Raw genomic sequence first — 12,127 nt, 5'->3', positions numbered from 1 at the left:
TTCGTGCTCTTCTCCCGCGCCGCAGACCCATTTTTTCCTTCACGACATTCCCTGCAAATAGTTGTTTTCGATTTGGGATGGTCTTTTGTACATAGAATTTGGTAGCTTACCTATATGCAAAAACCAATGATAATAAATAACAAGCACTTGAAGAAAAAAACAATTATAATCTTTGTTTCATTATGTAACATGGAAATGACTGGCGTATAATAACATGGTGGGGAAAGAAACACCGAAAAGAAGCTCGTCTAATCCTTCTTGGTCTGGTCACCCTTCTTCTTATGCTTAATGGTCAAGCACCAGATATCAAAGAAGTCACAGAGTTCGTTGATGACAGAAATAGCGAAATGAGCGTACACTAGAATAGAGAACGCGAAGCATGACCATAAATAGGGCAATTCCTTCTTGCCTTGAAAGAAAGGTTCACTAAAAAAAGCGCCAAACGGAACGTTAGTTACTGATTAGGGTTTACGGTTGATCCCATGCCTCGAACACATATCCACTCGCTCATATCCAATTGAAGTAAACAGGGTGTTAACTCACATTCCAGCAATAGCAGGCAGATTAGCATTGATGCATCCGATAGCAAGAGGAATCAACATGAGGTTAAAGTAAGGGAATGGAGCCTTAGTAAGATGAGCAGTGATGATGAGACCAACTTGGTATCCAAATGAAGCACCAATGTACAGAGCAAAAGGTAAAAAGTGCTCGGTCACAATGGAAGGAGAAGCTTGGAGCCAAAGGTAAGCAATACCACATGCCGCAACGAAAGGAGCAAATCCAAGTAGAGCAGGAAGAACAGGCTTTCCCTTGCTTCTTGCAGCCAGATAGACATTATGGAATCTATGGGATAGCATCGCCACATTAAATCCAATGTTCCATATGTATGGTCACTATGGCTGATTGCACTTACCCAGCGAGAATGTTGAATATGAGACCTACACCGGCAAAGGCAGCAAAACCTTCATTGAGACGAAGGTTGGCAGCTAGAGGCACAATGTCGTATAATTTGCTATACAAGTCACCGAATTTCAAAAGCCAAAATTCAGGTCCTATGAGTTGTATGTTTCATTAGATAAAGCCCACAGCGTTCATGAACACACCCACAAGAGATCAGCTTACCAAAGATACCACTAATCGTATGAATAAAGACAAGCATGATGATGCCCTCAACTGGTCCGCTAAAGTAACTCAAGTACAAAGTGCCAGTATGGTACTCTTCCCAGGTTGATAGGTAAAAAGCTCCCAAGCTGGAAGCCAATGACAAAACGGTCAGCCAGCTTTGTCCATAATGAAGAGACGAGGTAACCAAAAGAAATTCGATAGTTGTGTTTAAAGCATCGCAACCTGGTGGGGGTAAACAAAAGTCAGGATCATGAAAGGCATATGTCAAGAAGGACTGTGTACTTGATCCACAGCCATTGGTAAAATAATCAAAGCATGATCGAGGGACCTTACCGTGATCAAACAGTTCGCCCAAAGGACCAGATGTACCCGTGCGTCTAGCTTGCTTTCCATCGATGGCATCAAGAGATTGATAGACAAACAGACCGACAGCGAAACTGCAATGCATAATTATTGAGTACGCTGGAACCCAAGAGAAAAAAGATGTTTGGGGTGGTTGGGGTGAATTTGGACAAGCGACGGGCTTCGTCAATTTGACCTTTGTACCCATGCAACGCGCCAGTATCACTCAAAGAACACCATGGCCATCCATATAACTGATCCCCTCCCATCGCAATAAAGGAATCATCGATGCACTTACGAGTAATAGCACCAGTTAGGACATGTACCCAAATCAGGCGAATAGTACAGAAGAGTAGCCAAGTTGAGCATCACACACAATAGTCCAGACATCGTGATCAAATTAGGACTAGAATATTAACCCAAGAACATAGGTATTAGTTGATTTCATGCACGGTATAGTGCCATGAACATGGCCATGAGGTAGATACTTACGCCACCCATAATGGGAACACCTTGACAAGACGGTTCCAGAATGGATTGAGTACATAACGCGACAGTAAACTCTTGTCCGTACCACTGTACTTGTATTTGCTCAAGTTCGATCTATATTTTGGTGAAATGTAAGGCATTGCTCCCGAGGCAAAAGAAACACGTACTGTGCTAGCAAAGGGAAACTTTCAAAAATTTGTTGAGGGCTTGCGCAAAAAAGGCAATTCGCACAACTGATGTCAGTCATAAAATCTGTGTCAGGTTCATTACCAACCCCACCTCACTTGCCATCACTCGTGCCTACGTAGTTACCGCATCACGACCCATCTAGGTCTATTTCTCAATCATATCATAGCAAAGTGGATACCTTTGATCGTTCATACTGCTTTGAAATGGTAAAGCAAAACAGTACTGGTGGTTACTGTGGAGGCGGCAAAACCAAGTCGAAAATAACCCTTTTCAGTCCTATTTGATAAACTGGACATCCTAATACATATTGACCGACTAAGATGAAGTAAAGTGAGTGCTGGCTGAAATAAAAAGTCTCTTACAACAAATCTCGTGAAAATGCTGACACCAAAAATTTGCCTTTTGCATGTGTTTCCCCGTTTGGACCGATCAAACGAGCTAACTTGGACATGCTTTGCGATTAAAGGCAGGCAGATATGAAGTGGATAGACATCCAGTGATGAGAGAATCACTCACTTGAGTTGAGTCAAAGGAGTAGTCATCTCTGACGAAATGGAATAAATATAGCTGCAAAATTTAGAAAAAAGGAAAAAGCGAAATTTCAAGCCGCCAAGTTCCGTATACGGAATCTTTGGTTGATCCCAAATGCTCGCATATAAAGCCTGGGGTATCGTACCTGTGGCAACACGTTCTTTGAAATCTCGACCATCCCTCCTTTCAAGAACTTTTTCAACCTCTTATATTATGAACAAAGAACGAGTTTGTATCATAGGCTCCGGTAACTGGTATGTAATGGTTTGACGCTAGTTTTTATTTCTTCCATCTTCGTTGGTAGTTTTCCACGCTCTAACATTGTTTGTACCCGCCGGTCATTTAGGGGATCCGCTGTAGGCAAGATCATTGGCCAGAATGTATTAAACTTTCCCGATCTGTTCGAACCTCAGGTCAATCAGTGGGTGTTTGAGGAGACCTACAAAGGCGAAAAGCTCACAGCTATCATCAACCGTGAGCATGAAAATGTAAAGTAAGTATTTATGGTGTCCAATCTTTGGGGTACCCCTCCGAGCAGCGTGGTTTACGTCGCTCAGGTTGACTCCACCAGTACCCACACTTTGCTAACATATTTTATCTACTATAAATTTTCTATCACAGATACCTGCCTGGAATCAAATTTGGGGACAATATCAAAGCTATTCCAGACATTGTCGACGCTTGCAGTGGTGCTACAGTGCTTGTTTTTGTTCTTCCTCATCAGTTTGTTCGTGGGGTGTGCGAAAAGATAAAGGGGAGCATTTCGCCTAATGCTCGGGGTATCTCCCTTATCAAAGGTCTCGACATCTCACCAGAAGGCATTACACTATTCTCACAAGAAATTTCTCGTATGCTGGATATTGAAATGGCAGCTTTATCGGGAGCGAATATTGCAGACGAAGTGGCTAACGAGAAATTCTGCGAAACTACCATCGGTTCCACTTCACCCGAAAATGGCGACCTTTTCTTCAAACTCTTCCATACCCCTTACTTCCGCGTTAACGTCATTCGTGATCATGTTGGTGTCGAGCTTTGTGGCGCATTGAAGAACATCGTCGCCGTTGCTGCTGGGTTCACCGATGGCCTCAAATACGGAAGCAATACCAAAGCTGCTATCATTAGACGCGGCTTGATGGAGATGCGTAAATTCGGAAAGACTTTCTTTTCAACTGTCGAATCTGAGACTTTCTTTGAATCATGCGGTGTTGCTGATTTGATCACCACATGCTCTGGCGGCCGCAACCGCAAAGTCGCTGAAGCCTATGTCACAAGTGGAAAGCCTATAGAAGTATTAGAGCGCGAACTATTGAACGGCCAGAAACTTCAAGGTACCCTGACCGCTCAGGAAGTTCACGAATTTCTGCTTGCTCGCAAAATGGTGGATGAGTTCCCGTTGTTCACTACCGTTTACAATATTTGCTATGAGGTGAGTAATCAAATATTTGCCTGAGATCAGTTTTGCTGCTTTCTGTGTACTATGATGATCTAACCTCCCTTTTTTTTTTCTTCTAATCTTTGCAGGGTGCCCATCCAGAAACCATTGTTCACGATATCTAAGCATACTAATCGCATTCTCATCTCATGCCGACTGTACATACCTCTACGCATTCATACTCAATAGACATTATATGAGCAAATAAACTAGTCTACATGTGCATGTGTACCTTTGGGGAAGCGATTATGAAATGTGTATTAAATGATCTAATTACATGATCTATTTTGCTGTTGCAAAATCGATAATCTATGGATGATATTGCGTACGCTTCAAAATTACGCACACCCGACGTCTATACGACCGGCTCAAAGTAATCATACAATACTCCATTCATCCTTGCCCGTATAATACGCGGCTGACATTCTTAGCAAAGTCACGGCTAGCGCCCTGTTCAAACCAGTCCGGAATCTTGACCGAAGCCACATTTTGCTTGAGCAGAGCGTCTTGGCTGATATCTATCAATTGCTGACGACCCAACAAACTAAGACACGAAAGCCAAGTGATATCGGGATATTTTTGATACAAAGCTTTGTACAAACTGACAGCAGCGTCTTGAATTTGGGGATGCCAATCCGGTTCAGCGAGATACCATCGAGCACTGGCGACAGTTTCTTGCAGAGTTTGATGCTTGAGAGGTACATATTCTACGATCTCTTTCAGAGTGCTCAGTATAGAGTATACCAGCTTATGTTCTTTAGAATACACTGAATATGCATTATTGTTTGACACCGAAGCATAGACCTGCTTGTTGCTTCGCTGTAGCTTTGCTACTTGATCCAATACCCGTTGGAATCGGGGCCAAACGTCCGCCACCACTCGCTGAGTCAAAAAATCAGAACAGAATTCCGCGATAGTTTGTAGTAAGGAAGTCGCATTCATCACCACATAATGCTCTGTATCATCCAGTCGGCGTACAATGGCGGGCCAAATGGTGTGCACAATTGGATACAATTCTTTGGTATTATCAGCTAAAATAGGTATGGCCGCCGTCATGAGAAGCAAAATTTGGGAACGTAGTTGTGGTTGTGGTGAGGTGAGGAAATGGTGCGTTTTTCGAAGAATGTCCAGTATTCGTTTTTGCTCATAACTAGGCAGTGGAGCCTGATCTCGTTTTTCGCGCTCACGTTGTTCTGCATCTGCACGCGCCATGTCTTCGAGATCCTGAAGATCATTCTCGGTCACCGGATTGGACTCATCTTGCATATCACTACTTTCCGCATCCACGGCCTCTTCTTTCATCCTTTGCTGCTCTAAGAAGTAATTTCCAATCTCTTCCATGCTAGTATGTTCCTTATCATCTCCAGCCTCTGCCGCGAGTGATTGCTGTTTCTTCTGAGTACGGATGAACTCTGCTACTTCGCTCGAAGTCGAACTTGTGTTTGCGACTACGTCCACGTCCATAGCCTTTTCTTGCTGCGGGTGATGGAGTAAATGATCATGTTCGACTGCGAGAACAATTTCGATCAACACAGCGCACAAATCCTTGCAAATAATTTGGTTCATATGATATCGATCCAAAGCTTCGAAGATTTCGTCAATGGAGTCATCAAGATATTTCACAGCATTCATATCACCAAGCTTGATCAGTGCTTGAAGGACATGGGGGAGGGAAAGATTGCTGAGCAGGGAGGGCAATCGAAGAGAGATTTCATTGATAACATAATCAATGTTGTCGATAATCAAGCTTTTCACATTGTCGTATTCACATCGTTGACATAATGTCTCCAGAGTGATTTTGGCAAACGTATGTACATGTAGATTAGTCGATCCATAATACGACAAGAGAGGATATAAAAGAGTGATGAGTTCGGAAGTTACTGCTTTCTTTGACATGAGACGTATTGTTATTCCGATGGCATGCAGGCAGTTGCAAATAGTGATGACTGTGGCCGTAGAGTAGACATTGGACATTGGGGTATGTCGTTGTGGTTTAAAAGTAGTCAAAGCGTTGTTGGTTCCATTTTGCATTGCCTCAATTTGGGTAAGGTCAAGTTCAATAAACTGGTTCAACACGGATTTCACCACCCTGGACAGCCCGTCTTGATTATCGGATGGTGATTCTGCATTTCCAATCAACAAGTGTATGATTGTGTATGCACACTGAGGCTGCCACTTGGGATTAGTACCTTCAAAGAATTTGGTCATAAACATATCAGTCAATGTTCGAATATCTCCATATTTTCCAAGGTGCTGAAACATGAGCGCAAGTTGGTTGGTTGCACTATCCGAATTGATATGCTTAAAGTGAATTTGGGGGTATACTGGAAATTGTGATTTTGTATTTGATGGTTGATCTAAATTTGATTCTTGTAGCTCCTGATACCGGACGGCGTCTCCTCTATCTTCAACCATACGGAGGTCGTTGTGGTCATATTCCATCATACTGAGCCAACTATCAATGATTTTGGGAAAATTCAAGTCGAGTGACGTCTGAAGTTCGGGTCCCAGTAAGGTCGTAAATCCAATAACCATTGATATTGCGCTTCTCTGCTCCTTATCGTTTCCAGACAAAATATATCGAGGAAGTGCCGTCATCCACTGATACAACTTCTCCTTGACCATGGGTAACAAAATATCTGCAAATTCCTTGGAGATAGAAAGAGCTTGAAGATGCTGCTTGGTGATTTGGGATACCGGAGGGTATTCATCATCCACATATAACACCATAGTTTCAATTAGCATCGGTACTGAGTCTTCCATGGACATTGCACATTTTGCACAAATGTCATAAGCAAAGTTGACGAACGCAATCCTTGCTCGCCAATCTGGGTGCTGTCGCAGTTTTAGAACATTGGATATCAAATCCCTTAAGCGTGTTTTGGTATACGCGAACCATCCTTTCGTCCTTTCAACTTTCCTCGACGGATTCCCTCCTTTGGTAGCAGAGGGTATGTCCTGCTTAACGTCAGGTTGATCATCTTTACTCTCTTTATCAGATTGATTCTTGTTGAGTTCCCACAACTCCTTGAGCCCTGTTACTTGTGGAATGAACATGAAATTTTCTTCGTCGTTCATAACAGCACAAATGAAGTCACCGAGGAATTGGAGGGACGATACTACGACTTGATGATGCTCCTTTTCACCATTTTGCAAGATAATTTTCGCCAAACCAGACGTGAGACCGGCCATGATTGAAGCGAGTAGATCAATGTTCATCAGATTATCCAGTGTCAATTGTGATAGAGTTTGAATTGCATCCAGGCGAAGCTGTAGCTTCTGCTCTTGTACAGCAAGATTCCTCAAAACGTTGAGAGTGTGATTAAGTGGTAGCCAAAAACTCTCGTCTCGCAAAGCCATGATATTTTTCCAGAAATGTTCTCGATCACCAAAGACCACCTCGTAAGTTTCATCAAGCTTGCGACCCTCCTGATATTTGGCTGGAAGTATGGTCGAGATACAATTAATTGCGATGTGCTTGAGCTCTTCCGAGGATTTGATTTGGTTATCGGCGTTGAAGGGCGATGGATTGATGTTCAAGGTGAAGTAAACAATATATTGTTGCAACTCTTGTTGGCCCATAGTCTCTCTCCAAGCAGTACGCGACAAGAGTATGTGAACAATTGTCAACCAAAGCTCAGCAACCTGTGTCGGTAGCGGCTCGCCTTGTTCACGAAGACGATACAAGTTCACCAAAGTTTGGATTATACTCGTGATATGGTAGGTTGTCACAGTCTCGACGGGATCTGGTGTGGTGTTCAGGACTTGTACGACAGAATCGAGTAATGTTGCGACATGCTTGCTGTTGGCTAAATTGATACGATCTTGAATCCGGTTGAGAGACTCAAGGCTTGGCCTTAGCCTTTCAATAAGCCGTCGTTGCTCTTCCTCGACATTTGTCGTAAGGTTATTTGACATGGCTCATGCAAAAGGCCTACCAGGGCTGCATTTGTGAGCTGGCAGCAAGTCACAGTAAATCAGCTCAGCCAATAATATGCAATAGCCGCCAACTGCCAAAGCAAAAAATGTGTCTGCAACCTGCACTGTCCTATTATTATATCGGCTTGCTTACGGTAGCTTACAGACTGTGATACACATTCTTATGGAAGCCGAACAGCGCAAGATAGCATTATGAAACATTGTCATACTTCACCTGTTTGTGCGTACGGCGGCGCGTAGGCAAGCGCATTGAAATGCGACATGGACAGAAACTAGACCGTCGTCGCAGGCCAATGTGAAAAATCAAATACCATATATCCCTACAATGTGGGAATACAGAATTGGAGCTTATGACATCTACCATCGTAGTGTAATCAATATAGACATATTTTTGGCTGGCTTGATGAAAGTTGAGGGCTGTACGTAATGCCTGCCGTCGTTGGTATTTTAGAAAAAAATACCATATCTAGATTAAGGCTTACTGAATCAAATTGTAAGTTGCAGTCGTACATATTATGTTTGACGACTGAAGGTTTGCGATTCCGGAGAAATCCGTAGAGTGAGGTTGTTCAATACCCGAAATGATGCGGCTTTGGTGGGTTTGTTTCAATAACTTGGCAGTAAACAAGTCCTCACCTGAGTGCTGCAGATGCAGAAGAAGTTTTGATGATGTCTAGGGAAATAGGCTGATAATATTGGTCGCTGCTTTGTAAGAACAAAACTATGGTGGGTATATTATTGAACCGCGACTTGAAGCCATCCCGCAAAGGTAGCAGCTACGCAAGGTGGTGATTGATCGTAAATTAAAATGAAAAATGTCTAACTGGACCTGAATACAGATATCCCTGACGGCAACATAATGTAAGATCGTGGTTGGATCAGAAAGAGAACAATGTTCCTTGTTTACTTTGCAAATCTCAGAGCTCAGCATACGTTTTGGACGAAAATGAGCATGACTTAATCTGGATGATCTTTATACCTCGTAATACAGGTTGGCAAATACGGGAGACTATTGAACAATACTGACATGTGAAGGTGCCGGAAAGACTTTAGGGCAAAACTGAAGAAATTCGCTGACATATCCCCATTCTACCAGTCAACCAATCATGCTTTGTAACAACGTTGTTCCATTTATCCCCGCCGGCAGCAGCATGGGATGTGGGGTTGACCATTGCATAAGCCGCCTGCTTTACCCTGGGAAGAGTAATGTGGTTATCCTGTTTATTGTTGTTTACTCTTGAACCAAATATATACCGCCTTTAAAGTAGTGAGCTGAAAGCGGTATAAGCCGGGGTAAGGTTCTAAGGTGAAGAATTGCACGTGCCTGGCAAATTACAGCCGAAGCCAGTCGCTGCCCAAATTGGCTCATTAAGAGTCGCACGCCTCGGCTTTATATTCTTCAGCGTTTTGGTCTTGGGCATTTTTTTCTTTTCTTGTTCTTTAATTAAATATCAAAATCATGGTCAATCAACGTATTGCTGTCAAAAATCCTGTCGTCGAACTCGATGGAGATGAACAAACACGCGTTATCTGGAAGCTTATTAAGGAAAAACTCATTCTCCCATACCTTGACTTGGACATAAAGTACTTTGACTTGGGCATGGAGTACAGAGACGAGGTGAGCTCGGGATACTGTTGTATAGAGATGTCATGAGTTTGCATGATCTGATCCATGAACGATAGACCGATGACCAAGTTACCATCGATGCCGCTGAGGCTATTAAGAAGTACAATGTTGGCATTAAATGTGCCACTATTACTCCAGACGAAGCCAGAGTTGAAGGTAAATAACTTCTCATCGATTATGTGGGGCGATTGGGGTTGTCACCGAGCTAACATGGTCTGGTGTTACAGAATTCAAATTGAAAAAGATGTGGAAGTCTCCTAACGGTACTATTCGCAATATCCTCAATGGAACTGTGTTCCGTGAACCCATTATTTTGAGCAATATCCCCAGATTGGTCCCTTCCTGGACCGAGCCCATTGTCATTGGACGTCATGCTTTTGGTGACCAGGTATGAGACAAAGTTTGACAGTAGTTGGAGGAAATTGAAATCCCTTTTCGCACGATCTATCGTAACTTACCTGGGTCTTTTCAAATCAGTACCGTGCCACCGACTTCACTGTTCAGCAGCCTGGCAAATTTGAAATTGTCTTTACACCAGAGGACGGCTCGGAGCCAAAAAGATATGAGGTCTTTAACTTCACCGCTGATGGAGGTGTTGGCATGGCCATGTACAACACCGACGAATCCATTCGAGGTTTCGCTCATGCCTGCTTCCGCATTGCCATTGAAAAGAAGTACCCATTGTACTTGTCCACTAAAAATACTATTCTGAAGGCCTATGATGGTCGATTTAAGGATATCTTTGAAGCTATATACCAGCAAGAATACAAGCCAGAATTCGAGAAACTCGGCATCTGGTACGAGCACCGATTGATCGATGATATGGTTGCCCAAGCCCTCAAGTCCAAGGGTGGTTTTGTCTGGGCTTGCAAAAACTATGATGGTGATGTCCAGAGTGACATTGTTGCTCAAGGTTATGGCTCACTTGGCTTGATGACCTCTGTCTTATATTCCCCTGATGGTAAGACAGTCGAGGCTGAAGCTGCCCATGGAACTGTCACAAGACATTACCGCGAATACCAAAAGGTAAAAAGATAAAGCTTCGATTCTTCAGAGTCTACTCAAGGCAGTGGTGTATTGACGTTCATCCTTTTTTTTTTTTGAAGGGCAACCCTACCTCCACCAATCCTATCGCATCCATTTTTGCCTGGACCCGGGGTCTCGCTCATCGTGCAAAGCTCGATGAAAACGGGGAACTTCGTCGCTTCTGTGATGATTTGGAGTCAGCATGCAGATTAACTATTGAGGATGACCAGAAGATGACCAAGGATCTTGCTCTTTTGATCTATGGCAAGGAGTAAGTCAATTGAATAGTTCTATGCTCCGTCTTGACAGTATTCTATGCCCACAGCTAATCATATTACCCCTCTCCATAGCATGAAGCCCGAACACTATTCTGAAACTGCCCAATTCTTGAACGAGATCGCAGATCGTCTTCGTAAGATTCGCGGTGAACCCAAGTTGTAAATCGGAACTATACATTGGACATACAGATGCTTATGGGTTAATGGTAGCCTTCCGATGAGAAGCCAGCAAGGAAGGATAGTGATCTAATCTACCAATACTTCAACTTTTTATATGTACACATTACACCTCAGATGTCAAAATAAAAGCTAAAAACTACACGAGAGACTAATGGGGACAAAACAATGGCTTAAAGTTTTCGTAAATCAAAAAATAGCAAATGCTTTTTTATTTTTTAAAGGTTAGGGGTAGACAAGATTTAAGCATCTTGACCCTGCTTGAAGACGTAGGTCAAACCGCACTTTCCGCAGTATTGACGGTCATGATGCCAAGCCATGAAGATACCAGCACCGCACTCGGTGTTGGGGCACTCACGACGAAGACGAGTGATCTTGCCAGACTCGTCAACCTTGTAGTACTTGAGAACAGCCAATTTGACCTTCTTCTTCTTGTGCTTGATCTTCTTGGGGGTGGTGTAGGTCTTCTTCTTGCGCTTCTTACCACCACCGAGCAATTCGGCGTTAAGGTGGAGAGTGCTGTTGTCCTGGACACCATAGAGAGCAAGGTCCTCGGAGTCACGAAGAGACTTACCAGCGAAGGAGAGGCACTGAAGACCAGACTCGATACCTTCGAGATGGGATGGAATTTAGTGACACGAACATTGAGATGAGTAAACAGTGAAAGAGATTGAAGTTCGGATATAAAGATTCGCCTTAGGATTAGATTTTTACACCACAAAAAAATTTGTGATGGTTTGGAATCGTCATTCCTTTTAGCTTTTTCTCCAATAACTTATCAACTCACCCTCACGGGCCTGGATCATGGCCTTGACGGATTCGACGGTGGAAGTGGCAGCAACATCGAGGGCAAGGGTGTTACCCGCAAGAGATTTGACGAAAACCTGCATAGTAAGCGAAAGAGGAAGAAACTTTGTATTGGCTTCTTGTCCCTGTGTATTATTTGCTCTGCCGCTCAACAATTTTTTTTTT

General features: G+C 43.2%; 5 protein-coding genes across 5 annotated transcripts; 2 read left to right on the top strand and 3 right to left on the bottom strand.

Moving 5' to 3' along the window:
- Nucleotides 1-75: 75 nt before the first annotated feature.
- On the bottom strand, nt 76-2,368 carry K450DRAFT_235095 (uncharacterized protein). The gene is made up of 8 exons (XM_051588030.1): nt 2,324-2,368; nt 1,960-2,162; nt 1,766-1,873; nt 1,459-1,562; nt 1,123-1,347; nt 914-1,052; nt 544-843; nt 76-426 (listed from the first exon to the last, which is right to left on the bottom strand). The coding sequence occupies exons 2-8, from the start codon at nt 2,094-2,096 to the stop codon at nt 249-251; spliced, it is 1,191 nt and encodes a 396-aa protein (XP_051445896.1). The 5' UTR covers nt 2,097-2,162; nt 2,324-2,368; the 3' UTR covers nt 76-248.
- Nucleotides 2,369-2,764: 396 nt separating this feature from the next.
- On the top strand, nt 2,765-4,358 carry K450DRAFT_235091 (uncharacterized protein). Its single transcript, XM_051588029.1, has 4 exons — nt 2,765-2,930; nt 3,023-3,169; nt 3,298-4,102; nt 4,198-4,358. Exons 1-4 carry the CDS (start codon nt 2,791-2,793, stop codon nt 4,231-4,233), a joined length of 1,128 nt encoding a protein of 375 aa, XP_051445895.1. The 5' UTR covers nt 2,765-2,790; the 3' UTR covers nt 4,234-4,358.
- A 1-nt stretch (nt 4,359) lies between these two features.
- On the bottom strand, nt 4,360-8,145 carry K450DRAFT_235087 (uncharacterized protein). The gene has a single exon (XM_051588028.1). The coding sequence runs from the start codon at nt 8,024-8,026 to the stop codon at nt 4,502-4,504; it is 3,525 nt and encodes a 1,174-aa protein (XP_051445894.1). The 5' UTR covers nt 8,027-8,145; the 3' UTR covers nt 4,360-4,501.
- Nucleotides 8,146-9,499: 1,354 nt separating this feature from the next.
- Nucleotides 9,500-11,285, top strand: K450DRAFT_235085 (uncharacterized protein). The gene is made up of 6 exons (XM_051588027.1): nt 9,500-9,665; nt 9,731-9,830; nt 9,902-10,062; nt 10,152-10,700; nt 10,781-10,971; nt 11,051-11,285. The coding sequence occupies exons 1-6, from the start codon at nt 9,507-9,509 to the stop codon at nt 11,139-11,141; spliced, it is 1,251 nt and encodes a 416-aa protein (XP_051445893.1). The 5' UTR covers nt 9,500-9,506; the 3' UTR covers nt 11,142-11,285.
- On the bottom strand, nt 11,050-12,100 carry K450DRAFT_235082 (uncharacterized protein). The gene is made up of 2 exons (XM_051588026.1): nt 11,943-12,100; nt 11,050-11,765 (listed from the first exon to the last, which is right to left on the bottom strand). Exons 1-2 carry the CDS (start codon nt 12,043-12,045, stop codon nt 11,398-11,400), a joined length of 471 nt encoding a protein of 156 aa, XP_051445892.1. The 5' UTR covers nt 12,046-12,100; the 3' UTR covers nt 11,050-11,397.
- Nucleotides 12,101-12,127: the final 27 nt, after the last annotated feature.

This window comes from Umbelopsis ramanniana (genome assembly GCF_025399195.1).
Source record: "Umbelopsis ramanniana AG unplaced genomic scaffold K450scaffold_18, whole genome shotgun sequence".
Classification (NCBI taxonomy): domain Eukaryota; kingdom Fungi; phylum Mucoromycota; class Umbelopsidomycetes; order Umbelopsidales; family Umbelopsidaceae; genus Umbelopsis; species Umbelopsis ramanniana.
The sequence above is the reverse complement of the archived record's forward strand: the minus strand, read 5'-3'. Positions and strand labels throughout refer to the sequence as shown.

Coding starts and splice junctions, on each gene's coding strand:
- K450DRAFT_235087 (XM_051588028.1), bottom strand. CDS start 8,026: ATGTCAAATAACCTTACGACAAATGTCGAGGAAGAGCAACGACGGCTT.
- K450DRAFT_235095 (XM_051588030.1), bottom strand. CDS start 2,096: ATGCCTTACATTTCACCAAAATATAGATCGAACTTGAGCAAATACAAG. Junction 844..913: donor ATATTCAACATTCTCGCTGG/GTAAGTGCAATC, acceptor GCTATCCCATAG/ATTCCATAATGTCTATCTGG. Junction 427..543: donor CTGCCTGCTATTGCTGGAAT/GTGAGTTAACAC, acceptor CGCTTTTTTTAG/TGAACCTTTCTTTCAAGGCA.
- K450DRAFT_235085 (XM_051588027.1), top strand. CDS start 9,507: ATGGTCAATCAACGTATTGCTGTCAAAAATCCTGTCGTCGAACTCGAT. Junction 9,831..9,901: donor AGACGAAGCCAGAGTTGAAG/GTAAATAACTTC, acceptor CTGGTGTTACAG/AATTCAAATTGAAAAAGATG. Junction 10,972..11,050: donor CTTTTGATCTATGGCAAGGA/GTAAGTCAATTG, acceptor CCCTCTCCATAG/CATGAAGCCCGAACACTATT.
- K450DRAFT_235091 (XM_051588029.1), top strand. CDS start 2,791: ATGCTCGCATATAAAGCCTGGGGTATCGTACCTGTGGCAACACGTTCT. Junction 2,931..3,022: donor ATCATAGGCTCCGGTAACTG/GTATGTAATGGT, acceptor CCGGTCATTTAG/GGGATCCGCTGTAGGCAAGA. Junction 3,170..3,297: donor CGTGAGCATGAAAATGTAAA/GTAAGTATTTAT, acceptor TTTCTATCACAG/ATACCTGCCTGGAATCAAAT.
- K450DRAFT_235082 (XM_051588026.1), bottom strand. CDS start 12,045: ATGCAGGTTTTCGTCAAATCTCTTGCGGGTAACACCCTTGCCCTCGAT. Junction 11,766..11,942: donor CATGATCCAGGCCCGTGAGG/GTGAGTTGATAA, acceptor CCCATCTCGAAG/GTATCGAGTCTGGTCTTCAG.